This window comes from Mustela lutreola, chromosome 1 (genome assembly GCF_030435805.1).
Source record: "Mustela lutreola isolate mMusLut2 chromosome 1, mMusLut2.pri, whole genome shotgun sequence".
Classification (NCBI taxonomy): Eukaryota; Metazoa; Chordata; class Mammalia; order Carnivora; family Mustelidae; genus Mustela; species Mustela lutreola.
Window position 1 is genome coordinate 188,967,864 of NC_081290.1, and position 27,637 is coordinate 188,995,500.

Consider the following 27,637-nt stretch of genomic DNA (forward strand, 5'->3'; position numbering starts at 1 on the left):
AGCTGGGTGGCTGGGCAGGTGGCGATGTGGGAGTGGTCAAGGAACCAGGTAGGGAGCAGGAGTGGGCATAGGAAACCCCAGGCTTCAGGTTCCCCACCCAGCAGATGAGGGGCCGCACGAAGGGATCCCAGGACCCTGGAACTCTGACCTTTCTAATTCAAAAGCATGGAGGGAGGTAAATGGGAGGCCACTTTTCTCATGTGGGGCTGGAGCCCTGGCTCCATGGTAGCCACCAGGGCCCTTCCCCCTCCTCCTCTGCCCCTGGGTCGGGGTCACTGGAGGGGCCGGGTGAGGACCAGTGGTACCCGACAGGGCTGCAAAGAGCTTCAGAGAAGGCTCTTCTCACCGTGCTTACTTGGAGAGCTGAGATCTGGGGATGATCACCTGAGGACTGCTTCCCCCACTGCTGGGGGTGTGTGTCTGCTTTGGGATGCCCCCACCCAGCCCGAGCCTCCCACTCTTGATGGCTTGGGCCTCAGGAGGGAGGAAATCGGGGGGAAGACTCTGTGTTGGCTCCTGCCTGCTTACATCTCCTGGAGCATTTGGGGGATGGCTCACTGGGAGCACAGCTTTGATGGACACCCCCATCCAAGGTCAAGTCTGGCCCCAATGCCCCTTCCTGTCCTTGTCCTCACAAGGCCCTGGTGGGGCTGGTGGTTGCTAGTGGGGTGCTGAGTGTACCTGGGGCCAGAGAGATCTGATGGGGAGGAATGGGGGTGGGGACAGGTCAGACGGGGAGAGGAGAAGGGGTGGGGGAGGGGATGGGGATGCAGAGGAGGGCCAACTGTAGCAGACCGCACACACGAGAAAGGATGACGGGTGTGTGGCGGGCAGGGAAAAGGGGAGAAAGAGAGGAAAGAGACCGCTACTAAAAGCAAAATGACAGTTAATAATAAGTACTAATCACCACAAGAATAATGGGAACCACAGAGATGGCAAAGGAACTCAAAAGCCTATTCTGATATTTAAATGTAGACAGGCACCTCTTACGTTTATTCGCGCCTGGTATTCAGCACTGCCCACCGAGTTCCGCGCCGCGCACCGGTACACGCCGCCGTCACGGATCTGGGGGCCCGTGACGTTCATATGGCTGACGGTGGTGCCGTCCGACATGGTGTACTGGTTGGTGCGGTGGCTCCCGTCCCGCACGATGGGCTCGTCGTCCAGGGCCCAGGTGACGGTGGGGGGCGGGGCGCCCTTGGCCGCGCACATCAGCGAGAACTGCTCCCCAGGGTTGACCACCTTCTCGCTGAAGGACGAGACGATGCGGGGCGTGCCGTCTGCCGGGAGCGAGGAGTCCCCATCAGGGTCACCGAGCCACGGAGTGACAGCCGCCCGGACAGGCCACCCCACCCGGTGAGGTACCCATTTTTCCCGCACGGATTTCCAACCCCTGGATTTGAATCCTCCCGCAGCCCCTTGTGAGCTCTGTGTCTTTGGGCAAGTTCCCCAACTTCTCTGAATCTCCCCATTTCTCAACTCTGGAGGGTAGAGATATCGGGGGGAGTGAATATACCCTCTTCATACTGATGCTGTGAGGACGAAAGGGATTAGTGCATTAAAGATGCTTCATATAAGGGCGCCTGGGTGGCTCAGTGGGTTAGGCCTCTGCCTTCGGCTCAGGTCATGACCCCAGGGTCCTGGGATAGAGCCCCGCATCGGGCTCTCTGCTCACCAGGGAGCCTGCTTCCCCCCCTCCCCCGCCTGCCTCTCTGCCTACTTGTGTTCTCTCTCTCTGTCAAATAAATAAATAAAATCTTTAAAAAAAAAAAAAGAAAAAAGATGCTTTGTATAATGCTTTGAAAGTGCTTGCTAAATGTCAGCTCTGGCCCACTCTGCCCTTCTGCCTTTCTCCTCCCTGCGTTAGGAAAGCCATAGGACTCAAGAGTCCCGCGTGGAGCCAGGACCTGGCTGGGCTGGACCTGCGGAATTGGATTCCAGCGCTTGTTACTGCACGTGGGCTGGGGGTGCTAGAGCCCTGTCCGCCAAGCCTCAAGTTTAAGGCTCAGTGGCTGCCCAGAGGCATGGGTGTGTGTGTGTGGCCGGAGCTTAAGTATCGGCTGACCCAATAACCCCAGACGGGACAATTAATCCCACTGCTCCAGCTTCCTCCATGGCGAGGGAGCATGAAATTACTGAGCCTGGCCAGCCTGCCACACAGGATTGTTGTAAAGTTAAAGTATGTGTTGCGCACTTGAAAACTAAGGCAAACACTTGAAAAAAAAAAAGGCTAAAGTTACATGGCTTTCTACATCTCCCACCAAGTTTCACACCCAAATGCTGATGTTAATCCAGTCTGCTGGCTAAAACCACGGGGAGAACCTGGTGCCTGGCAGCGTCTGGGACTGCCCACGAGGGTCACGGCTTTTGGCCCCTCCTCCGCTTCCTTCCTTGAACCCTCCCTTCTGGCTGTTCCTCCCTCCCTCCTTTCTGCCCTTCCTGCCATCCTCATTTCCCATATCCCTGCCCTGAACTGGCCATCAGTGGGCTCTCCTCTCAGAGAGAAACTGTGCTGTGTGGGGAGTCGGTCAGACAGGAAGTCCCCAGAGAGGTCAGGCTCCCATTTTGAACTGGTCTGTTCCTAGCTGGTGGGAAGAAGATCTGGGAAGAAGTTCTGGCTGGACAAGAGGAGGCAGGGGCTGAAGGAGGGGCAGTTCACTGGGCACTGTACTTAGGGTGAGGGATAAGGGGATGCCCACTACCATGTCCCATCTCCCAAGGAATGAGGACCCACAGGCCATGACAGGTAGACCCATGTGGGATCCCGATAACCTGTAGGACTTGTCTGGGTTTGGTGTCTTTGTTATAATGGTAAAAAAAAATCCTTGGAAACAATAGGATTGTGGGGTTTCTGTTTTGTTTTGGTAGCAACAAAGGAGCTGGGGGACCACTAAATTTGTTGGTAGGGACAGGGCCTTTGTCAGTCCTCACTGTATTCTCATGCAAATAAGAAAAAAGGGACTCCTCTGTATGGTCACAACCTGATGCCAGGGCCCATGGCTTGGCAAGGGGAATTCAAGCTGGATTCCAGCCCTTACTCTTGGTCCTGCCTTGTAGGCACTTTGTGCAGTGAACAACCTGAACAACCGTACACAGATGTGCTGGGTGAGGAGCCCCGGGTGGCAGCAGCTTTAAAAGGAGAAAGAAGCATGTGAAAATCCAACTCTGTAGTAAGAAACTAGTAAGAAACAGAGCCTGCTGCAAAAAGACCTTAGGGCAAAGATTTGAAAGTCTATGGGCCTGGTGGGAAGGGTTGAGAATGGGGAGAGAGGGATGGCCAGAAAGAGAGGGCTCAGGGAAGAAAGCAGAGGTGGGGCTCAAGGCAGTGATTTCTGGTGGGCAGTCCTAGGGCCCCTGTGAGATTGAAAGCCTCTGGCATCTGAAAGAAGACCGCTTTTGTAGTGAGGTCCTAGTAATTTCGGAGGGCAGAGGCAATATAGCACGGTGGTTAAGAGACCTGAGTTCCGATCCCAACTCTGACCTTTGGCCAAGCTGTGTGACTTTGGGCAAGTGACTAAGCCTCAGATTCCCCAACTGCATAATAGGGAACATGAAGCAAAAGCATCTCCCCACAGGGCCCATGGAAGGACTAACTAAGACGGGCAGGTGCCTGGACCAGTGCCTGCTCTCAGGGCGGGAGGGAGGGAGCCTGAACCCACCCGGGTGCAGGCCACCCCAGCTCACCCTCCAGCACGATGATGGCGAAGTCCTGCGCGGTCTGGGCCTTGCGGGTGGCAAAGCACTGGTAGGCCCCGGAGTGGCTCTTCTGGGCCGAGGTGATGAGCAGAGTCTCGTTGCTGAGCCCGCGGATGGAGACGGCCTCGTCGGGCAGCACCAGCTCAGTGTTGCGGTACCAGCGGATGGTGAATTCCGGGGAGCCCAGCAGGGCACAGGAGAGGATGACCGTGCTGCCGATCCCGGTCTTCAGCTTCTTTGGTGTCAGGGTCACGTGAAGGGGGTCTGGGCCAGGCCCGCAGGGGAGTAGAGAGGAGAAAGGCAGCGGGGAGAAAAACAAGAGAAAACGGCTTTTACTGCGGAGCAGTGTGGCTCGGGTTGGACTGGAGGGAGGCCCTGGTTCTGTCCACAGACTCCTCGTGAGAGGGGCTGGGACCAGTGAATTCCCTCTCTAGACCTCAGTTTACTCATCTGGCAAATGGTACAGTCAGGGCAGGCCATCCCTTTGCACTCTTGTTATGACGGCCTGCACTTTCTGGACATGTGGCCCTTGCCCTGTGGGGCTGGGAGCTCCTTTCAGCTCCGAAGAGGACAGGAGCTTGGCTGGCTCATCATCTTCCCCTGAAATCAGTGAGGCACCCTTGGCCCTGCCACCTGTCTCTCATATCCGTAGAGATAACCTGCTGCCATCTTCTGTCACTCTGACTGCCTTATTTCCCCACCGGGGACTCTGCTCTCCATCCCTGGACCCAGGAAGTAACATCCTCCCCCCTCCCAGCCTCCCTCCTTCTGTTCTCCATGCCATAGCTGGCCACTGCCCTGCTCAGGACTTCCATGGTGCCCAAGAACTCGGTGTGGCATTCAAGGCCATCGAGGCTCCCGGGAACCTGCCTCTGCTTCTCAGCCCTACAGTCTCAGGGCAGCAGCATCCTGTCTGTGCTTGCTGCACACCCGGGGCCACTTCTTGCCCCAGAGCCTCCCCCAAGAGTGCTCTTTTTCCTCTTTGCCTAATGCCTAGCCATCCTTCACACTGAGCTCAAGGACACCTCGTCCAGGAAGCCTTCCTGGATACCACTCCCCTCCCAGGCTGGGTCAGGACCTCTCTTCTGGGCCTCTCTCGATATCACTGTCACCACACTACGCACATGGGCTTTTAATCACTCCTCTGTGTCTGTCTCTGCACCTGGCTGTGAGCGCTTGAGAGCAGGGCAGTGTCTCTCACCTGGATGTCTACTGCTGCCCCAGCCTTGTTTATCACTGCTGGGAGGGCTGGCCACCTCTCTGCCCTGATCTCCATGGGCTTGGGGTTTTCTAGAGGAGGCTGAGGCCTGCAGGGGACCAGGACCCCAGTGAGGTCACCTGGAGGAGGGGGCAGGGCAGCCTGGCTGGGCTGGGCACAGTCAAAGCACACAGGAGTCTGCTCCTGCCGGGCTCTCCCGCTCTCTCCCAGAGGCCCTGCCCAGGAAATGTCAGTGCACGATGAGGCAGGTGGCATCCAGTCACCAGTCACCATCCAGGGCTCCCAGGGCTCGGCCAGCTACCTGCTCTCACCTTGCTGCCCCGCACGACTTGGTGACAAGATGGATGGGGGCTCGGTGGCGGAATGGGCGTGTGTGCGTGTGAAAAGCCTGCTTTCCTCTGGACACCTGGCAAAGCGGGGCTGGCAGAGAGCATGGAAGGCCCAGAAAAGCTGTGCCACCTGCCCTTGAACCTGGTTGTCCAGCCAAACCCAGTTTTGGGGGGGATGTGGAGCTGAGGGTGGGCGGGGAATCAGGTGCACGGCAGCGGGGGTGTGCACGCGGCCGTGGGTCTGCGTGCGTGTGTCTGGATGTGAGCACGCGAAGGGGGAGGAAGTGTGTATCTGTGAATGTGTATGGGCACCATACGTGTGTGCATGTGTGTATGGAGAAGTGGGCATGTGACCTTTCAACACATCTGCCTGTGGGGGTGCATGTCTGTGTGTCTGTGTCTGTGAGTCTGTGTGTGTGTGTGTGTGTGTGTGTGTGCATGCAGGCACGCCTATCTGCTTGCCTGTATGTACTGAGGCAGGGGCTATGAACACCACATCACCCAGAGTCAGGTGTGCTAATGTTCCAAGGGTTCAGAGGTGTGCCGCCCTCCTGACCTGAGCCCTGAGGCAGCGTGCATGCGTGTGTGGATGTGTGTGTGTGAGTGTGAGATGACAGAGTGTGTATGTAATGTGCGTGCACTGGGATAGGGGGAGAGGGGAAGGCCTATCCGACTAAGCGGGTTTGGACAGTACTGGGGCACGGAGGGGGACATCGGTGCTGGTCCTTCCATGCTCCTGCCCTGCCAGCCGGGGCTTGTTAGGCTGCGAGGAGCCCCTGGTCCCCGGCTCTCTCAACACTCTCACCTAAGCATCTGTGTCCTGGGCTGTCACCCCAGTGTGTTTCCCGGGGCTCTTTTTGCTCTTCCAGCCTCACACGTGTTCCCACGGGGAGGACTTCTTCCCAGCACCGCGGATAAATGTACCCTGACTGTTAAGATGCCCTCGACCACAGGGAGGAGACCAGGCTCACATCTGGGCTGGGGTGGTAGAACAAGAACCCAGGCCCAGGAGGCCAGCTGAGCAGGGAGAACACTGAGGTGTCTGCAGACCTGTAGCTCTATGCTCTTGAGACGGGGAGGGGACAGGGGAGGAGGGCTGCTCTGGTCAGTCGGCGTAGTGGAGGGAACTTCTCTGCCGCAGGGTGGATCACCGCTGGACAGCCTCCTCCCACCATCCAGGTTCAGGGACCCTCACGATACTCTTCGATATCATATTCAGTGAGGCCTCAGGCTATGCAGCTGTTCGGTGGGATGGATTCCCTAGGGGTCTCCAAATCCCAGCCCCACTGTGGTCAGAGCCTGACCTCAGCCCAGGGGCTCAGCAGCAGCATGGTCTGTGAAGCACCCCCCCCCCACCCCTAAGGTCTTGCCGGACCCTTGGAGGTCTAGGGCTCCGGGTTCGGGAGGAAAAGCCAGGACAGGCTGATACCCCGCCTGCAGATCCTGGAAAGCCCTCCTTGTCATTTATTCCTGAGTCTGATCTGATTCATCAGTGTCCCCATCAATTATTGTGAAATATTCTGAGAATCGTGTCTGATGGGCTACAGTACGTCCTCTCTACTGGATGAACATCGGCACTATTTCCTTTAGGGCACACACTCCTCCCTTTCAACAAGCCAGGAAGCCCCGTGAGCTCGTCACTGTCACTGTCACGCTCAGGGTCCCTTCTGACCCTTCTGACCTCAGGAAGGCCTGGGATCATTCTCCCATTTTATAGAAGAGGACACTGAGGTGGTGACCACGGTTATATGATTTGCCCAAAGTCAGTTTTTATCTGATAACGCCAGAACCAAGGAACAGATCCTCTGATTTCAAACCCAGGGCATTTCCTGGGATGTCTTGCTGCCTTCCCCAGCCAGGGGATTCTCCCCTGGGGCTGGCCAGAGGCAGGTGCCGCCCCTCCCTGTCATACTGCAGTGCTCTCAAAGGTTCCTAGGCCTGGCAAAGGGGTTCCCCACTCACCAATGACCGTGAGGGTGCCCGTAGCCTCTGCAGAACCGAAGGTGTTGGTGACCTCACAAATATAGGTGCCGCTGTCCTGCGTCCGCAGGTCACTGATGGTGAGCCCCGTGATGCGCTTGGTCCAGCGGCTGTCAGCCGGGAGGGGCCGGCCGTCCTTGAGCCAGCGGATGGCAGGCACGGGGTAGCCGGAGGCCGTGCAGGGCAGCTCCACGGTGTGGCCCGCCCACACTTCCTGGGAGTGGAAGCCGTCCAGGATGGTGGGGATCGACTCGGCAGGGTCTGGAAGGCAGAGAGCATCAGTGCCCCTGGCCAGCAGGATGAAGCAGGTGCAGGGGTGAGGGGTGGGGGGAGCAGAGAGGCAAGCACCAGAATCGGCACCTGCTGCCCACCAGTACCCAGCATGCACAACGCCCAGTGTGGGACGGCTTGTGGTGTCTCCTGGGCCCCAGACTCTGGCCCAAACTCTCCTACTCAGGCCAGATAGAGGCCTGAGAGCCATGACTGAGAAGCAAGGGCTTGGGGGAGGTGGGAAGAGGATAGTGTGGGCAGAGAGACAGACAGACAGATGCAACAAGGGAGAGAGAGAGACGTACCGAGAGGGAGAGTGTGTGAGAGCTCCCTTCATAGACACGGTGCCTGGAGCCTGGCCCAGACTGGGGAGAAGGGATACCCTGCGACACGAGAGTCATGACTTTTCGAATCTGCGATTCTGGTAAGCCTTGGTCTGGGCCTCGGACTGGCCTGGGGGTGCCCCTCAGGGTTGGGGGAACCAGCTGCCCTGTCCTGTCTCCTCCCACCTGCGATCCTAGCCAACTCAGAGAGGGCCATGCTTTTCCATCTGTGTCCAGAAGGATTCAGAAGTTAAGCCTTCTGCAAACCACACCTACCATCCTGAATAATTCTCCATTTTATACTCCCAAGCAAGAGAGAGCCGTGACTGCAGGCCCCATGGCCCTGACCTGTGGCTGTCCCAGGCCCCTGGCTGGTGGGATTCTGTGAGTGGATCTCCTGTGTCTACACAGACCAGGCCTGTGGCTGCTGAACCCCTGATCTCCGGGGGAGGCTGACTGGGGGCTCCTGGACTCATTGAGCTGGCTCAGGGGTCTTGGTGGCCACAGACAGAGGAGGGTCAGAGACCAGAGGGGTGCAGTGACCTGTCCAGGATCACACTGCAGAGCTGAGATCACAAATCAGGTCTCGCCCACCCTTGTTCAGTAACTGGAGTGATCTAATACTGAGGTCATTTCAACAATGAATGGTGGGAGAGGCAGGCATCCCCTCCGGACCCTCCTTGACTAATGGCAAATGTCTCCCGTCCTCAGCTCATCTCCCTTGGAGAAGGGTTGGGTGGGGAATTCTTGCGTGGTGGCGGGGAGAGACTTTCTAGAAGGCTCTACTCCCTCCCACCTTCCGTGCCTCTTCAGAAGGAGGTTGGGCTGAGAATCAGGAGAGCCTGGTGCGGGTCCGCCCCGGCCATGGGGAAACAGTGTGACCTTGGGCGAGTCTCATCCTGGCTCAGAGCCTGAGGTCCTGGCGCTGCCTCGGTGTCTCGTAAGGCTGTTGTAGGCAACAAGGCAAGACGCGTGTCCGAGAGCTTGGCTGAGCGAAGTCTCCGTGCCGCTCTGCCCCCGCCCTCCCTCCTCAGCCGCTTCCATGGCCTCTTCCCCACGCAACCCTGTGGGGATGGTCGGGATAAACAAACCCAGTGCCAGGGAAGAATTACTCAATGTGACACTTAATTGATGCAAAATACACAAATTCCGTGGCACACCGCAGAATTTACAAGCGGAGGGGCCGACGGGGCGGTGGAAGAAGGGGCGGGGGGAGGGAATTAATCACCGAGTCTCAGGCGTGAAATTAAATTCTGAGGGAAAGAAGCCTCTTTCATTACTCCGGAGCAGAAGTAAAATGCTGCGGCGTGTACCGGCGACAGCCCCGGGGGGATCGGGTGCTGCCAGGGCTGGCGTGGGGCTGGGGGAGCCAGATGGCTGAGCCCCGAGAAATCTCCAGGGGCATTCGGGGCGCCCTGCGGAGGCTGCTGGGACCTCCTCCAATTGGATGAGCCATGCTGCCCCAGAAAGGTGCCCTGAACACGGCTTCTGCACATGGCTTAGCCCCCCCCCCCCCATGAGCTGGGGAGCCCTGGACTCCTCGGCCAGCCTCTCTGGTCACTGGTCTCATCTTTATAGAGGCAGATGATAATGTGTACTGCCTGGAGTTCATATTCATGGAAGCTCTCGGTAAATTCTACGAAGGACCTACATGCTCGGAATGGCTGTTTGGGGGTTGGATTTTAGGGAGCTCAGACCGTTCTTGCAACTGCCTCCTTCACCGTGGACCGTACAGAAAGAGGAAAGTCACTCTCCTCCCCCTCCCCAACAGACGCTCTTTGGAAAGCAGTAGAAACAATGATGCAGCTACAGCACAGGAACAAGACAGCCACCACAACACGGCAGCTCGTCTCCTGGGTGCTCCCCACGTGGCAGACACACGCTAAGCTTTGCCCATCTGGTCCCCGTTTCTCACAACAAGCTGGGGTGGGGGTTGCTCCCATTTTACAGATGAGGAGCCCGAGGTCTGGGACTCTCCTTATTCTCTGCCACCTTGCACAGCTCGTGAGGGGTGAGGCTAAGCCAGCACCTTGGGCTGGATTCAGAGTCCTTTATCCAACACATCTCCTGTGCCCATCTTCCTTCCCGCCCTCTTGCTTTCTGGAACACTCTGTGAGGACTGAGGAACCCACGGGTGTGGTTGCTGCCCTCACTAAATGACCGTGGAGGACACACTGCCACGTGGACCCTTTCACTCCCTCCTTTTGCCTTGGGGGCTGGGGAGATGGGGCCACCCTTCCCCGGGTAGTCCGGCCACTCCTGCTGGCCTGGGGGCTCTCGGGGGTGCCGGTCACTAGACGGTGAACCTCCGCAGCAGAAACCGTGACCAGCCTCTCTAGTTCAGGACTGACTGAGCGCCCTCCTTAAGCTGGAGTGGATGTGTGGCACATGGGGCTGGAGGCTGAGGCCTGAGCTCCCCAACGTGCCCCCCTTGCACCCCCTCTGCACTGCCTTCCTCCGGTATCACTTGCACGTTTGCTGAGACAAGCAGCTTGCAGATGCCTTGTCACGCCACATCACATCAGGGCCATGTCACCACTGGGACCCTGTCTCCTTGCGTCCCTCTTTTCCCTTCCTTCTGGGTCCCTCCTGCTCCTTTCAGCCCCCATTCTGCCTTTGTCCCTCTGGGCAGGTTTTCTTCTGTTCTGTTTTCTCCTTGTCCTCGGTCTGTCTGTGCTTGCGCCTCTCCCCTTCTGTCTGCCTGGGGGGCCTCCCTGTCTTTACTTCTGTCTCTCATTTGGGCTTTATCTCTGACAGCATCTCTCATTCTCTTCCTGCCCCAACCCCCCTTCTCCCCACAGCTGGTGGGGAATGGAGACCAGAAGGAGATCAGGGTTGGCACAGCTTCCGGTTTAAAGGGTGTCTTTTTTGAGAGACACCTGTCTACTCCCCCAGTAAAAGTGGAGGTGAGGTTGGCAGGAGGAAGGGACTAAATATTTGTGCAGGAGAAAGAAGCAGGCCGGCAGGAAGGGGGGATTTCTGCACCATTCCCCTGTTTTATGAGAAGCATGCAAATGAGATGCAAAGCAGCATGCAAACAAGTCCCAGTACTTCCGAAGGAACCACTCTAACACATTGGGGAATTGGGCTGCAGATTCCAAAGTCTCGCCACAAAGAGAGAGGCCCTCAGTGCAGCTACTAGCAGTTTCCCTTGGCATTGGTTAGGTCCACAAATCTTTACTTAGCACCTACTATGTGCCAGGCACAGGGTCCGTTGCTGGAGACACAAAGAGGGATCAGAGAGCCCTACCCTCTTGTCTCCTGCTCCTCAAATGGGCTAGGCAAATGAGAGAGGGTCTGGATAGAGATAATCTGAGGGTCAGTGTCATCCTCCCTGAACCCCAGACGGTGAGAGTGAGACAGAACCCTCTAGTCGGTCCTCTAGTTAGGCTACTTTTCCAGAGGCCCTGACAGGTTGCACAATTGGGTGAATCTGGTCTCCGAAACGACCATGTTATCGGTTCACCCTCCTTCCACAAGCCACTCCAATCCCACCTCCTCTACAGCAGAGATATTCAAATTGTAGGTCACAAACGGTTAGGAACTTATGAAATCCATTTGGTGAGTTGCGACCAGCATTTAGATAAATCAAAATTGGATACGATAGAATAGGAAATAGCAGAGTTCATTTAAATGCATGTGGTAGGAGCGATCAATGTGCCTTGCACAGGTTATGATAAAAATGTCTATCTGTGGATTGCTGTCAAGAGTTTGAAAAAGCACTGCTTCCAGAAAGGCACTGCTCCTTGAGGGGGACCCTGTGCCCTCCTTTACTCTGTGACTGGGGCATGTGCGGGTGCTCAAATGACCCCTTCCTTGCAGAGAGGGGTGGTACCCTGGCTGCAGAGGGAACGTCCTGGCTTTGCCTCCCACTGGTTAAACAGTTGGGGCAAGTTGCTTGGCTTCCCTAAGATCTGGTTTTTCTCACCTGTAAAACAGAACAGCGTACCCCTCACGAGAATATTATGATGCCTAATAGATAAGATCTGGCACACACGGGACTCAATAAACTTTAGCTTCTATCCCTTTAAAAAAGAGATAATCATTCCAGAAATAGAATCTTTTCTTTAGTTTATAAATATTGTTGTTTATGGATCATATCCTGCCTACTCTCAATCTATAACAGAAGAAACACATGGGCTCATAAACAGGGCAAATAGAATCTTAAAAAATACTTAGAGTCATGAAGGAACAAAATCCTCCCAAATCTTATCTAATCTAACCTCATTGTTACTATGAACATCGGGTTATACTCATGAGCTTCCTGGCAGCAAAGGCAAAAAGGGGAAAGAGAAGATGGATTGCATTCACCTTCATTATCAATTCTCCAGGAGAGGTAGCTTGCTTAGGTGCAGACTCTGAGGTTCTTATATGAAGGGCACCCCAAACCATACTAGACATGTTCTGCCCTGCTGGACCCTGTATTTTTGTTCTTTAATCTCCTTCTCTGAGTCCCCTGATGACCTCAGTACGCAGCAGTGTCCCAGATCCATGGCATGGACACGGCCATCCCCAGGGTGGGCTAGTGCCCTCCACAACCCTCTTGCCTACCTGTCACAGAGAGGCGGGCCCCATTGCTCTGCCGGGTCTCCCCACTATATTTGTGCTTGGTGATGCAGCGGTAGGTAGAGAGGGCGTCCTCCTTCTGCACGTCAGAGATGTACAGCCCGCCGTGGTGAGTAATAAAAAACCTGTTTTCTGGAGACACAATCAAGACATACTCCATTACTCCCCTGGCAGGGCACGCCAATAGAAGCCACTCAGGCTGGCAGCTGCCTTCCTCCTAGAACTGTTATCCCTTTAGGTGTTAGAGGTTTCAGACTTTTACAGAAGGATGGTGGGCTTTAGAGTCAGCCAAGATCTGGGTTCCAAACTGACGTGTCCACTTAATAGCTGTGTAACCTTGGGAAAATCACTTAACGTCTCTGAGCCTTACCCACACAAGGAGGTGCAAATAATGCATCACAGGACTGAAATCATAATGAAGTGTCTGGCGTACAGCAAATCCTCATCTTTCCTAATTCTGGGCAAGAGTTTGAAAGTTCCTTCACATTCCACACTCATCTGTTCTTACAGGCATCTGAGGTGTCCTCTCCATCGTCAGTCACACAAGCAGAACATAAATCTGGCCTTCTGGATCCCAGCTTTCCCCACGTATGGAGCCCAGGACAAGCCTAAACCCATTTCTCTGAGTTTCTGTCATCCGTTCACTCAGCGAACAGTTGCTGAGGCTACCTATGCTAGCAGTGGGGACGCGGAGAGCCAGGGTTACAACACTCATTCACCTCTCGGTTCTTAAATGCTCATTCTGTGCGAGGCAAAGGCACAGATGCTGTGCTTTCCTCTTCCCGGTCCTTCCACGGTCTTATTGTCAGGACTCGGCAGGGAAGCCGTTAGGACAGGGGACAGGACACCCATTTTGCGGATTATGACATCTGACGCCACTTAGCAGTGGAGTGGATTTCCTTGTCCGAGGTCCCAAGGCAAACCCTGAACTTGAGCCTAGTCAGGGCTCACTTTAAAAGGGGAGAATATGGACTTGCCAGCTGGGGCGGGGATTGCATTCAGCTTCAGATGCCCTAAGCCCAAGACAGCGCCCTCCTACCCAAGGTCCAGCCAGACTGAGAGTGAGATGCTGACTTTGGGTCCCTCTGCCTGCTCTCTGAGGACTAGGCTGCTTCCCCAGACAGGCATAAAAGACCCTACGCTGCCATTTCCACCAGAAGTGGGCACTGGAATCAAGACCGTACAGTGTTTTTAAAAAGGAGCTATAGGGGAGAGGGTCATGCCGACTCCACTGGAGGGACCTGCTAACATTCGAATGCCAGGCTCTCATAAGGAAACACTTTGGGTGGCCCCATGCCCTTCAACTCCTATTATTTAGAGGTCTGCTTCCTCCCACCTGGGGGCTGATGATCCCCTCAACCAATGATGAGAGCTCTGAACATTGGCTCTCAGAAACATCCTGTGGTGTCCCACCACCCCGGAGCACCAGCCTCAGCACCAGGGGACTGGGATCTCGCCTAATGACACTTGGTGACAAGGAATGCTATAGAATTGTAGGGTTGAAAGCTGAAGGTGCCTGACCGCATCATTGACAAAGGTTCTCCAGCCTTCCTTTGAATGTCTCTGGGTTTGGGGAACTCACTACCTCGCTCAGTGGTCCACTCCGAAGTAGATAGTTCTGACTTTTAGAGACATCTTCCTTGGTCACAACTGGTCTCCTGGTGGCTCCCTCCACGGGTCCTGGTTCTATTCCCTGGAGCCCTAGGGAACTAGCCCGAACCTGCGTCACTGACACCTCCCTCACCAACTGGAAAGGAGCTGTCACGCCCTTTGACTTTTCATCAGGTGAAGCTTTATCTTTAATATTTATTTAATATGGTCTCAAGGAACTTCTTAAAAATGGATGATCTCTTGTTTCTTAATGAATGTTGGTTTATCTATTGATCTCTGAATTTCCCCTCCATATCTCCCATCCTCCTTTGTATCGGATTAGACCTACTAGGTGCCGGGGGGGTACCTAACTATCAGCCTTGATAGAGCACAGGATACAGTGCGACTACCAATGCCCGGCCCAAGACAGTTCGCTTTTTTCAGGGGATGCGCTGGAGTGGGAGGCAGCCCCATTACACCGTACCTCCCACTCAGCTCATACTCAGCTAAGGCCTGGTCCGACCACTGCCATCTCTCTACTCTTGGACACCTGACCGTGTGGGACTAGGTCTGGGATGTCACATGGTTCCCCACCGAGCGGCAGATTGTTGGGGCCACCCCCCTGGAAGAACACTGGACCATCTGGCAGCCTGCCTGTCCTCTGGACCCCCACCACGCCCTCTCCATTACCCAGACTGCACCTTGCAGACCCCCACTCAGTGCTGTGGGTGAGACACGAGAAGGAAGCGGAAGGGAGCCCAGCCTCGCTGCCAGCCGTCGGAGAGGACCCGGGGGAAGCACAGAGAAAGCCTGGCTTCCCCACCAGACTCTGAATGTGCCGTTTTGTCTCCATGTTGTGACATCCCAAAGTCAAATGCGGAAGCTCTCCCGTGATTTATTATGTAACTGGGACTGGAATGCAGAACTACTGGAGGGTGTTACTGCCAATCAGAAGTATCTGGTCGGAGGTGTGTGTTTGTGGGGGGAGAGACCCCCAAATCCACCTCAGCAGCCTACAGGTGCTCTAGCCCCAGCAGCTTGGACCCTGTGATCGCGTGGCCCCCAGCACCCCGGGACGACGGTACACTTGGTCCTACTGGAATTTTAAGCTGGGAAGGGGTGCTGCGGGGATGGTGGTGGGGAGCTGGGGTTTCTATGGCAACAAGCAGCTGCTGCGTCTGATGTTTCACATCCTTCATTGTCCTCATTTCCCCCCTCCCTTCCCCCCTTCTTGTGCATATTTAATTGCAGTAACATTTCCAGACACAGTATATCGCTCCTCGTGAAACAAAGGCGGGCCGCAGCCAGGGGGAGGCACAGCGCTTGCTCGCTCGAGAGAGGGGAAGAGAGAGGGGAAGGAGAAATCAGGGGTATTATGTTAATCCCCTCTGGGGGGGACTTGTGCAACATCAGTTGTGCATGTTTGATGAGAATCAGATGATGGGCCCTGCTGGGGAAGGGAGCAGCAAGAGGCCGGCGGAGTGAGTGGCATACGGTGTGGGATGGGGGCGGCACAGCCAGCTGGTGGGGGGTTCAGAGGGGCCAGGGATCCACAGAACAGCTGGCCTCCAGGGCTGGCTCTGATGGTGTGGCCTGGCAGTCGGGCAGCCCCTGCTCCACACCCCAAATGGGAACGGCCTTCCCCGGAACGGGTAGAGGAGCAGTTATCCCTCATCCTGGTTCCTTCTTCTCAGGGTAGGCTGGGTCCGGCTGGAGGAGGGGGAGTGGCAGCCACGACCTCCATGTCCAGCCCCCATCCTGAGGCCATATGGAAATGCGGGTCTGGGATCATGTTGGGTCGACACTGAGACTGGGAGGTACTAACAGCATGAGGTGGCCAAGGGCCAGGAGACATCTTTGGTCATCAATACCGTTCCACCCCAAATTCCAGCAGAGTCGCCATGGGCATACGCCAGGAGGTCGCTTTCCCTTAGGCTCTAAGGCTGGGATACGGATCTGTGTTTCAGTGCGGACTGCTTTGATGCTGCTGGACTATCACCTGCCAAAAGCTGCAGCATCGCCTGTGAACTTGCCCGTAACCAGGGAGGCACAGTGTGTGGTTCCTTTTTTCTTTTTACTCTTACTACAAATTCTCCACCCCTGCTTTACCGTCCTTCTTCCTGGTGATCTGGAGCGGGCCTCTCCTTTTGTAAGCTCAGTATTTATTGAGCACCTATTACATGTCAGGGCAAGGCTTTCATAAACATTATCTTATGCAATTCCCATAACACTTTTGAAATGGATACTATTGTTTTTAGTAAGCAAAGCACAGAGAGGTTACATAACCTACCCACAGTCACACAGCTAGTAAATGGCAGAGTCCAGACGATCAGTCCACTTCCCATGCTCTTCCAAAGCTCTGTGCTAGACTGACTCTCCTAGAATGGCAGCCCTTCTCATAGGGACATAAGGTCAGCAGCCTCTTCTTGGTTGCTTCTGTCAGTGGGGTCCTCACTACCTTATACCTTATAATGTAAGAGAGCACTCATATATTCAGTTCAGTTTGGTTTATCAAGTGTCTGTGGAGCATCCCTAGGTCCTGGACTGTGCTCCATGGAGAGGTCTTGGACCTGGTCTCTGCCGTTTGAGATTCCATGGTTAGAAGACAATGTTCTTCCATCAGGAAAGGTGCTATCTTGGGGGCTGGCGAGGGGTGGGGAGACCTGATGGAGGCCATTAGTGAGAAGAGGAGGATAAAAAGGGTCCAAGCCCAGGACTGGATTTAGGAGGCTGGATTGGAGTCCTGGCGCTTCCACTAACGATGGACTGTGCACTGAGTTCAAAAGTATCTCCCAAAATGGAGGGCTTGTGAACGGGAGCTCATTGGAAACAAGATCTTTGCAAACATAATCAAGCTCAGATGAGGCCATATTGGATTGGCGTGGGTTCTAAATCCAGTGTGACTGGTCCTCTTCTAAGAATGGGGAGATTTGGACACAGGCACATGAACACAGAGAGAAGGCCATGTGAAGACAGACGCAGAAACTGGGGTGATGCATTTATAAGGCAATAAATGTGGGATTGCCAGCCACCCCAGAAGCTATGCAAGAGGCCAGGAAGATTCCCCTCTAGAGCCAGGACGGTGAGCACGCCCTGCGGACACCCTGACCTGGGGCTTCTGGCTTCTAGAACTATGACATGGTAAATCTCTGCTGCATTAAGCCATCGGGTTTGTGGTAACTTGTTAGGACAGCCCTGGGAAACAGACACTGGGTGACCGCAGGGGGTCCAGGAGTCTCCCAGGCCCTCAGTTGTCCCTCCTGCAAAAGAAAGGGGGGAGGTAGGGTACATGTGTATTTCCCACCCTGCTTGGACATTAGAATCATCTCAGCAACTTTTAAATTTAAACTCAGAATCTCTGGGGGTGTGGTCTCTGAAGAAATTGGTCTTTGCAGAAATCTTTTCAGGTCCCGAAACATGCAGACAGGGCAGAGAGCCGTGGGATAAGAGAAACTCACAAGGCCCCTTCCCTCTGACAACCAACGTCTCTCTGATGGCGCTCAGCTTCTGAGTCCCGTTTCCCCTTCAGGAAAACAGAGATAATAAATAGACCTTACGTCACGGAGCCATTGGGAGAGCCAGATGAAATGTGGCTTGTGAGAGGCCTTGGTACACTGGTGGGGCTCCATCATCCTCAATCCAAGTGACCCCACCTCAAGGAGATGAGGGGCGCTCGGTCCCTGTGGCCGGGCTTCCTGCAAATTCTCCCCTTCCTTCCTCATCAGTAGCTTGGCCATAAAGAAAGGGGCTGCCTGCCCTCGGTAATGCAGAGGTCCCGCACACAGCGGCTGGGTGAACCAACAGCATCTTCTTGGTCTTTTTCAAAAGGTCAAACAGCTGGGCCTCAGAGACTCCCCAGAGCTGCAGGAGGGAGGAACACTAGAAATCTTGGAGCTCCTGGCAGCTCCAGGGGGCTGCAAGTGGCAGGGGGGCAGGGGGCCTGCCCTCTGCTGAGGCTGGGCTTCTCTCTGCGCTCAGAGGCAGGAGGGAGGATCTGTTTGGTGGGGAGAAGGTGCTGGGCAGAAGAGGAGGAAGGAGCTGAGGGTTTGCAGGAAGGTATGGGCTCCACGGATCCCACTCCCAGCCCCTAAAAAGGGAACAGAAATGACCAAATACAGCAGGGACAGCAGCCTCCTGCCTGGCTCCCTGCTTCGGCCCCTGTCCCTCCTCCATCTGTTCCCAACCTACAGCCCAAGTGAGCCTTTAAAACCGGAGTCAGATTATGTGGCTCCTTTCCTCAAAGCCCTCCAATAGTCTCTCATTTCACTCAGTGTGAAAGCAGTGCTGATTGCAAAGTAGGTGCTCTAGAAATAAATATTTCTAGAACGAATGAATGACACTCCCCGAAACTTGAAGGTAGTTTTATCGGCATGTTGTTCATGATGAAACAGCAACACAGCAAAGTCAGATACCAGCTCTAATTTTACCTCCTCCAAGAAGCCTTCCCAGATTAGCGCACCCCCAGTACTGAGCGTTTCTACGTCTGGCAAACCTCTTGCCACTGCTAATCACTGTGTCTGCTATATCCAATCACTTTTGAAAATAATTATGTTTGAGCTTTCCAAAGTCAAAGTTAAACAGGATGGAGGTTCCTTAAATTAATAAAAATAGAATTACTCTGTGACCTAACAATTCCACTTCTGGGTGTGTACCTGGAAAAATTAAAAGCAGGGTCTTTAAAAGGACTTTGTTCACCTGTTCATGGCATCAATCACACTAGTGAAAGGTGGAAACAACCCAAGTGTCTGCTGATGGACGAGTGGACCAGGAAAGGTGGTTTAGAAACATGATGGAATGTTGCTCAGCGTTCAAAGGGAAGGGCATTCTGACACAGGTGATGGTGTAGGTGAACCCTGAGGACATTCTGCTCAGGGAAATAAGGCGGTCACAAAAAGACCAATACGGTCTGATTCCGCTGATAGGAGGTACCTAGAGCAGTCAGTTTTGTAGAGACAGAAAGTGGAATGGTGGGTGGCAGGGGCTGGGGAAGGGGAAATGGGAAGTAGTCTTCCATGGGTACAGAGCTCCAGGTTTGCGAGATAAAGCTGCACTTATTAACATTTCTGAACTCAAGACGGAGCCGAAATGCTACTGAAATAAAAACATAAGCCTTAAAAATAATTAAGATGGCAAATTTTATGTTATATGGATTCTACTGTGATTAAAATAAGAAAAATTTTTAAGTCAAGATTATAAAGAATTAGAATGAGTGTTTTCGCGAAGTAGTGAGTTTCCTGTCACCGGGGGTATTTAAGTAGAGACTGAAGAAACGCTTGGCTGAGATATTGCATAGAGGATTTAAATACTGAGTAAGAGAAAGAAATTGGATCATCTTTAAGGCCCCTTTCTTCCTAGAAATTTATATATATATATATATATATATATATATATATATATATATTTTTTTTTTTTTTTTTTTTTTTTTTTTTTTTGAGAGAGAGAGAGAGAGAGAGAGGAAGCAAGGGAAGGGGGCAGAGAGAGAGGAAGGAAAGAATCTCCAGAAGGCTCCATGCCCAACTTGAGCTCCATGCAAGGCTCCATCCCATGACCCTGAGATCATGATCTGAGCCCAAATCAAGAGTTGGGTGCTTAACCAATGGAGCCACCCATGTGCCCCTAAATTTGTAAATTCTTAACTGAAAGGACAGCAGAGCTGCAAGACCCCCTTGGAGATCAGCTCCTACAGCGGTTTGCAAATCTGTGTCTGTATGCTCCTTTCCACCCCAGGACTTTTGCTTCTGCCCTCCTTCTGGGCCCGAAATGCTTTTTCCTTGACTCACTCCCAGCCCCGTTCAGATCTCAGCTCAGACACCATCTCGTTGCAAAGGCCTTGCCTGACCCCTCTCTCAAAATTAGACTGTGCTCCGTGTCCCTGCCCAATTCCTTACCCTGCCTGTTTGTCTTCAGAGCACGTGGTGCTTCTCGCTGACAGCAAGGAGTTATTTTAGTAACCCAGCTCCAGAACACGGCTGGCACATAGAAGATGTTCAGTGCACATGCGGCGAACGGAGGAATCCGGGCAGGAGCGGAGGCACCTCCGGCCAAGGGAGACAACAGGTTCTCCAGCCTGGAGTCCTGTCCCGAGGTCCCCCATGCTCTGGGATCTCTCGCCCCAGAACCCGTGCTGATATACCATAAGGGTTTGGCCCACTGCCTCTCCCCCTCCCTTAAGCCAATGTTTAACCCTTGTCTTGGCTCCCCAGCTCAGTGGGGTCCAGGCTGGGTGTGGAGGATGGTGTGGCATGAACAAAAGGGAAGGAGACAATGAGCGACCTGGCCGGAGGTTCTGGAGTATAAGACATGTCTGACTCATCTTCAGAGGGCAGCCCCGCAGGGAGTGACCTCACTCTTCTCAGGAGCTACTCAAGCACATGGAGACCCGGGACAGCCCGCCCAGGGAGAAGGAGAAACAGGGACAGCCCCTCTCTAGCGTGCCTGAGGTTGGCCTTCCCCCATCCTTCCCTAACCAGGGAACTATCTCTCCCGTAGCGGACGGCAGTGCAAACGCAACCCTCGCCCAGAGGAGGGACCCCCTGACAACAGGCGTCCTGGGATGGAACCGCATGTCCTGGGCCCAACTCTGAGACCGGACCATGCCACGCCATGGGGGAGGTGGAGTGGCGGTCTGCCCCTCTGGGGACAGAGGAGGGGGACTGAGCCGCTGTGGGCAAACTCCACCTGCCGACGCTAGAGGTTTCCATGGCTGGGGCCTTTGAGGAAGAAGACCCGTGTGTGGGAACCGATAGCCAAGACACTTTCTCTCTTTGTCCCCTTTAGACACCCTTGGTGGGCAGAGTCTGCCTGGGCTGGGAGACTGATCTGGGTCCCGCTGGCGAAGTATCTTCAATGGTTTTATAAACTCAGCAAGCAAGACACCCCAAGGTGCCTGAATTGGGGTGACCTCAGGTGCCCAGCTCTCCCACATGGGTCCCCCATGAAGTGCCATCACTGGCCCAGGCGGCACCTGCGCTTTTGTTGTACAGAGGAGGAGACTGTGGCTCAGGTGGGGACCAGTTCGAGTCACGCATCTAGTGAGAGGAAGAGCCGGGGCTCCCCCGGGCTCTTCGGTACCAACCCCGACCTGCTGTCTCTAAACCCAGCTGCCAGGAGAGCATGAGCTGCATTCTGGAGGGCACCCTGGCCAACCTGTCCCAGGTGAGGTGTACTTGGCTGACCCTTCCAGGCAGCAGTTGGGTACCTGGCTTCCTTTGGACGTGGTGTCCCTCTCCCTAGCCATGGCCAGCGTGGGGGGTGAGCAGGAAGGGAAAGGAGGCCCTAAAGCCGGCACCAGAAGGTACTGGATGGACAGAGCGGATGAGCCATGTCCCTTGGGAGGCCCCTGTGCGGTGACGCGATCGGTCAGAGGCAGTAGGCAGTCATCTGTTCCGGGAGGCCTCACACAGAGGCAGCAAAGCCTGCCACGACCGAATGGCATGTGTTGTCAGGAAGTCAGAGCCATGGGCAGGTGGCTGCGTGGGTCTGAGAGGGAACAGAGTGCATGTGCAGCCACGCATGCACTGCTGGGGGCACTGGCCCAGGCTGCTGGGGCAGAGCTGGTAGAGAAGGGGCCGGCAGCTTGGGGGAAGCATCTGCTTGCCGTCCAAAATGCGAGGCTTGAGACCTGTGTCCTACCAACTGTGTGGCTTTGGGAAAATCCCTTAACCTCTCTGGGCGTTTGTTGTCTCACCCGCAACTGGGGGTCCTAACAGCCCTAGTTTGCTCGTCTCACAAGAATCTCCTGCAGTGTCCAGGAGACAATGTCTGTGAAAGCGGCCGTGACATGTCCTGTACTATACGTCCTGAGGGGGTAGGGGGGTTGTTTCCACAGTACAAAGTGTGTAAACACACAGGGCAGGCGTGATTAAGACATGTATGGGAACCCAGGTATCTTTGTGCATATTGTGCTGAATGAATGAATCCTGGCCGTAGGAAAACTTCCCAGGAGAGGCTTCTTGGCTCCTGGACTCCGAGGGGTCCCTAAAGCAAGAAAACCGAGGGAGGGGTCTTTTGCTTGGCTCGCACCCCTCACCCCCACAAGGAAGTCACAAAATGCAATAGGGTAAGGAGCTGGGGACAGAGAAGTGGGAAGAAATGGACAGAGATTTGCCCAGAGTCCAGGATTTGGTCGGGATCAGAAAAATCATTCAGTCTCTCTTGGGAAAGAAGAGATACTTGGCCTGTGTCCGTGCGAGTTTGCTTTCGGGGCAGCCTCAGGATGCCAAAGCCTTGAAGTGTCTCTATCGGCCCCCGGGGGCATCCCAATCCCACAAGAGTAATTGCGATCGATACAGGTTACTAGTTACAGCTCCATCCAGCACAGTTTTACAGAAACAATGCAGTCAGCCGGCTGCGCGGAGATGCACGAGACAGCTCACCCGCGGGTAAGGCGGCTCTTCCCTCCCAAGCAGGCTGCCCCACGGAGGAGGGTGGATGGGGGTAGCTGGTGCTTCTGGGGGGTAGAATCAGCCCTGCCTGGGGATCCGGCACCAGGGTAGCCTGCGGAATGCTATTTAGGGCCAACCTTGCTGGGCATCCTTCTTTCACTCCCTTCTGTCCTCCTGCTGATGGTGAGACCCTGGCGGAAACTGCCATCCTGGGTTTCAAAAGCCCCAGGGAAGCCAAGACCCATTTTGGCTCCTCTTTTTCTCTGGACTCTGGACCCCCAGGACTGTAAGGCCTCCACCCAGGACCCCAAGAGAGATTTGCAACACAGTGGATAGTACAGGGTATTTGAGTCAGGAGTGTGGGTTCAAGACCCAGCTCTGGGTACTGGCTGGTTCTAAGTTCTAGTGCCTCCCTGTCATAGGCTGAATTGTGTCCCCATAAAGTTCCTATGTGAAGTCTTGATCCCCAATGTGACTCTTTTAGGAGACGGGGCCTTTAAAGAGGTAGTTAAGGCTAAAAGAGATCATAGGGGTGGGGCATGGATCCACCAGGACTGGTGTCCTTGTAGGAGGAGGAAGAGATGCCAGGGCTATAGGCACACAGAAGGAAGACTCTGTGAGGACACAGCGACAGGGCAGCCGTTGGTAAGAGGAGAGGACTCAGGAGAAACCGGACCTGCCACTCTGGTCATTTTGTCGTAGACACCCTAGAAAACAAACACACCCCTCATCCAGACATGCTGTTCCCTGCGGGCCCTTCCAACACTAAGATCCTAGAACTGGATCCTGCTGTGTGAAGACACTGCAGGGAGGGCTTCTGGGTAGGAATGCAGAGGAGGACAGAGGCCAGCTGGTCCTGAAGGTCATCTAGTACACCACACAGGCTGGGTGTAGACATTGAGAGCAGGAGAGGTGCAGAGAGACCCAGCCAAGACCCCTTAGTGGGCGTCAGATACCAGGAGCAGAGGAGGCATAGTGCAGGGGTGGCGTGGGTGGGAAGCTGGCCCGGGGAATGGGGCTTTGATCCTGGGTAGGGTCTCGTCTGCACTCCCTTTCAAACACCCAAATCTCACCTACCACCGCACAGTGTGCCCAAGGAGTCTGGGACCTAGAGGGGCATGTGGCTAGTCTTTCCCTTTCCAAATGGAACTCAAGTCTGGCAGCATGCATGCATCTGCGGCGTGAGGAGGCCAGATGGATGGGAGGTAGGACCTCTGCTATGAAACCTGGATAAGGTATGCAGAGCCAGACACTTCGCCCTGTCTCTGGCCGGCAAGAAGCATGAGCAAATGCTAGAGCAAAGGTTCCAGTGGGGAGCTAAGCCAGAGCACCTCACAATTCCAAAACCTCCATGCACTCGGGGGCAGCTCTACCTGCCTGCTTCCTGGCATAAGGGCTCCCAGGTACTGGCGAAGGCACCATGGCCTCCAGTTTGTCTTCAAGGTGTGATGCCAGGCTGGGCTGGGGCTTGGTGGGTGTGTCAGGCTCCCGATGGTGGCATAACAGACCACGTGTTCCCAGGAGGCCTTGCGAGAAGGCCTATTCCCTTCTGTGCCCACTGCTGCCCCTGTAGGTGAGACAGTGAGTGGTCAAAGAGGAGGATATGGAACTACAGAGAGACGCCGAACTTATCCGGTTCTCACGGGGTGTGACCCAGACTCTGTTCCCCCGCAAGGCTGGAGGGACCCAGAGCTGACCACAGCAGTCATATTTTCCTGGCCGGATCCAGCCACGGGCCACGCTTAGCTCTAGGGTTTGGCTGACTTGGAAGCGCTGAGGTGGTCTCCTCATCTCTACATTGCACACCTCTACCCAGCTGTGGTCTTCCAGAAAGGGTGGAGGTTTTGCTTGGAAGAGCACCATGACCTAGAAATGTCGTTTATAAGAGTCTCTCCCGTGGAAAGGCTTGTGCAGAGGCAGGCCTGGTAGGGCTGAGAGCACTGGCCTGGGAGATGAGAAGCCTAGTTGCGAATTTGCTGGGGGACTTTTGACAAGTTGCAGTGCTCCCCCCGGGCCCATCTCCCTAACTGATGAATGAGGAGATGGGACCATTTGAAGGGACTTGTTTTGAAGGGATGTCCCAAGCCTCACTTTCCTCATGATTCTACAGTTTCCCTCCACTTGGCCCGGCAAGGGTGGGGGGAGGGTGTGTCTCTCTTTTTAACCCCATCTCAGCGAGAGCTCTGAGGAGTGCTGAGCACAGGAGCCAACGTGGTCTCAACACCTCGGTCCAGAGTGGTCTACAAGGGTGTAACAGCGTCTGACCCCCATGGTCGTCCTAGCCTGACCATGCTGAGCTGCCACCAGCGCGGAGTCCCCACGTCTTCCCTGGAAGGGAGATGGGCCAGGCTCCCTATCTTTATTTCTGCCTTTGGCCCCTATAAGAGATGGGGGTCACTGGAGGGATGGGAACCTGAGGTCTCGAGGGCCAAGGATGTTTGATAGCATCATGGAGCATAAAAGGCCCCATCTGCATTCAAAAGGGCGTGGGCTTGAACCATGTTTCCCTTTCTTGCTGGAAGGTGTTGCGTGAGCCACTGGACCTCTCTGAACCTATTTCTTGGGAGAATTAAATGATATAAAGAACATGCCCAACTCAGTGCCTGTCACATAAGAGGGAGTCAGTTAGTCATTGCTGAGTAACTGAATGAGTTAATGGATAAGGGAATGTATAATTCCCATAGCAGTGGGGTGGGGGGCTCTCACCACCTGCCCTGGGCCTTGGCCTGCACGCACAGGGTGCTGTAGACCATTCCCACCACCTCCCAGCTGCCCACGAGCTGGCGTCTTGAGCAAGGAGGACGGTGTGGATTCCCAGGGAGGGACCAGACTCCGCTCCCGGGAGCCCTGGTGGGTTGACTGCTTTGGGCAGCTGAGACCTAGGAGGGCATCAGCACTGTCTCCGGGGCACTGCCCAGGACCTGGAGCTCCCAGGGGGTGCTGGGATGGACGGGGTTGGGGAGGGGAGCCAGCAGGAGAGTTCTGGCGGAGGGAGACAGGAGCAGTGGCTGGTCTCCTCTCTCCCTGAGTCCCTTTCTCCAAATACAGCTCTATCCTTCCCTACCCCAGGATTAGCACACATCTCTCATTCTCCTATTGCAACAAGATTTTATTTCTAATTATGCTGTAATAAAGCTGGAGCACTCCCAGGCTTCCTTTCAAATGACTTGTACACACACTGCGGATCGGATCCTCCTCAGCCCCATTGTAATAGCATTTCCCTGACATTCATTAGACATGCATGAGAGGGGCGCTTTAAGAATAGAATTGCATTTAAATGGATTTGCTGAGAGAGGAAGATGAAAAAGAGAGAGGCGAGGGGGGAGGAGGGAGAGGGAGAGAGGTCTGTTGAACAAACTATGAAAACAAGATGCTGTAATAACAGGGTGCTGAAATAAGCCTCTTTCTTCCCCGTCCTCCTCCGGCTGCACATGGCCTCCCAGCCTCCCCGGAGCCCCCACCCCCACTTTTATGTTACCCACTGGGGGGGCTTCCGAGCGCCTCGCTCCATGTGTCAGATGTTCATGGTGTAATAGAAATAACTATTATTACAATCCGGGAAAGCAGCCTTGCTTCTACAGAACCCCGATAGCCTGGCGGCCGGCAGGGAGGGGGACCCTGTGTCCTTGGGCCTGGGGCAGATGGACGGTGACTGCCCCCCAAGGGCTCACCTCCCATGTGTGGCTCCCAACTCTGTTCTCCATCCTCCCCCCAATGACCATGCTGCAGCTGGAACCGCTGTGGGTCATGGAGTAGCTGAGATTTTCCTTTTATCGTGGGTGGAGTAAGAGATCCATTCTGACCCCCCTAGCCCCCCCCCCCCCCAGGCCTCCGCAGCGATCACTAGCCCCATAGCACTTTGCGCATATCGTGATCAGCCAACTCTGCATCAAGGCCCCAACTATACGTCCACACCTGCTGGGGCCTCGTTTGATTCATATCCCTCCCTAAAGCTCCAGCCTCTTAAAATGGACATCTGATCCCACCATAAACCACCCCGTGGCTTCCTATTTCTCTCAGGATAAAGACCAAAATCCTTTACGGGGCATCAAAGCCCACCATGATTCCGCTGATCCCTGATGGGTGGTTCCAACTCCAGCCACAGGGGCCTTCCTCTGCTCCTCCAGAAACCCCAGCTTCTTCCTCTTCCAACCCTGGCCCCTGGGACCCCTGCCCCCTTCCTTCCCAAAGTGCATGCTGACCACTGCCCCGCTGGAGCTCAGCTCACTCTCCCCTCCTCAAAAAGACCCTCCCCGCGCATCTGTCTCAGGTCCTCTTTCCCTGTGCACCATCCCAGCTGTGACAAAGTGTGCACTGAGTCACCAGGAGCCTGGCACCGTCCCTAGACTGCAGGCCCTTTGAGGGTCCTGACCCCTGCCATAGGCCCAGCCCTCATTCTGCACCAGAGGCTCAGGACAAGGGGACGGCTTCCAGGCACCAAGTTAGGGGCTCTCCCTGACACGATCTTTCATTCACTCCTTGCTACGGCCTTACTGAGGGAGAGGTTTCCCCTCCCCTCTCACAGATGAGGAAACTGACCATCAGAAAGCTCAAAGCAGTTTGCCCCAAATCATAGAGCTGGGGCTGTCCGAATCCAGAGCCTCACTCTGGCTAAGCCACTTCCCGCCATGCCACTCTCCTCTGGGCATCCTCACCAGCTCCTTCCCACAGGGAGGGCCACTCACCTCCCCTGCACCCCTATAAGACCCTTCTTGAACCCTCTTTCTTCTGGACATCCTCTTGGAAAGCTCAGCTAATGCAGATTCTCTCTCCTTTTCCAAACACTGCATGTCTCCACCTGTGAGGCCACACTGTGGGACTCCGGAGAGCCTCAGCTCTCACGTTTACATTGTTCCCTAGCCAGCCCACAAGAACCATTCCTGTATTCCCAGATAAAATGCAAGTTCCTTACAGATACCTCATGTCCCCCTTCCTCGCCCCTGCGACTTCTGGGAATATGCTACAGGGCACTTATCTGCCATCGGAAGCACTGCCACCACCACCTACCCACCCCCCTTAGCTGCTGTGTGACCTGGACCAGGTCCTGGACAGGAGGGCCTCGCCCCCAGCCTCCTCCTCTGTAATGGGGGAGTAATGCAGGGCTGCAGTGAGGTCTCAGGGAGCTGTCTTCTCTTTCTGTCCCAGTCCTTCCTTTGGACAGTGTGGTGACAACTGGGGAGTTAGAGAAAGAATGAGACAGCCAATCTTACAGTGTTCCAGAAGCGTGTTTGGCTATAAGGAGCGTGGTACTGTGACCTCTCGAAGCACCCCCCCCCCCCC

General features: G+C 54.9%; 1 protein-coding gene across 1 annotated transcript in view; it reads right to left on the reverse strand.

Moving 5' to 3' along the window:
* DSCAML1 (DS cell adhesion molecule like 1) overlaps window positions 1-27,637 on the reverse strand; it is a 337,984-nt gene that overhangs the window by 89,671 nt on the left and 220,676 nt on the right. Inside the window, exons 4-7 of the mRNA XM_059181885.1 lie at window positions 12,369-12,515; window positions 7,207-7,485; window positions 3,685-3,960; window positions 984-1,280 (exon numbers count right to left, since the gene is read on the reverse strand). Coding sequence (XP_059037868.1) covers window positions 984-1,280; window positions 3,685-3,960; window positions 7,207-7,485; window positions 12,369-12,515 — 999 coding nt within the window. The remainder of the gene's footprint in view (window positions 1-983; window positions 1,281-3,684; window positions 3,961-7,206; window positions 7,486-12,368; window positions 12,516-27,637) is intronic.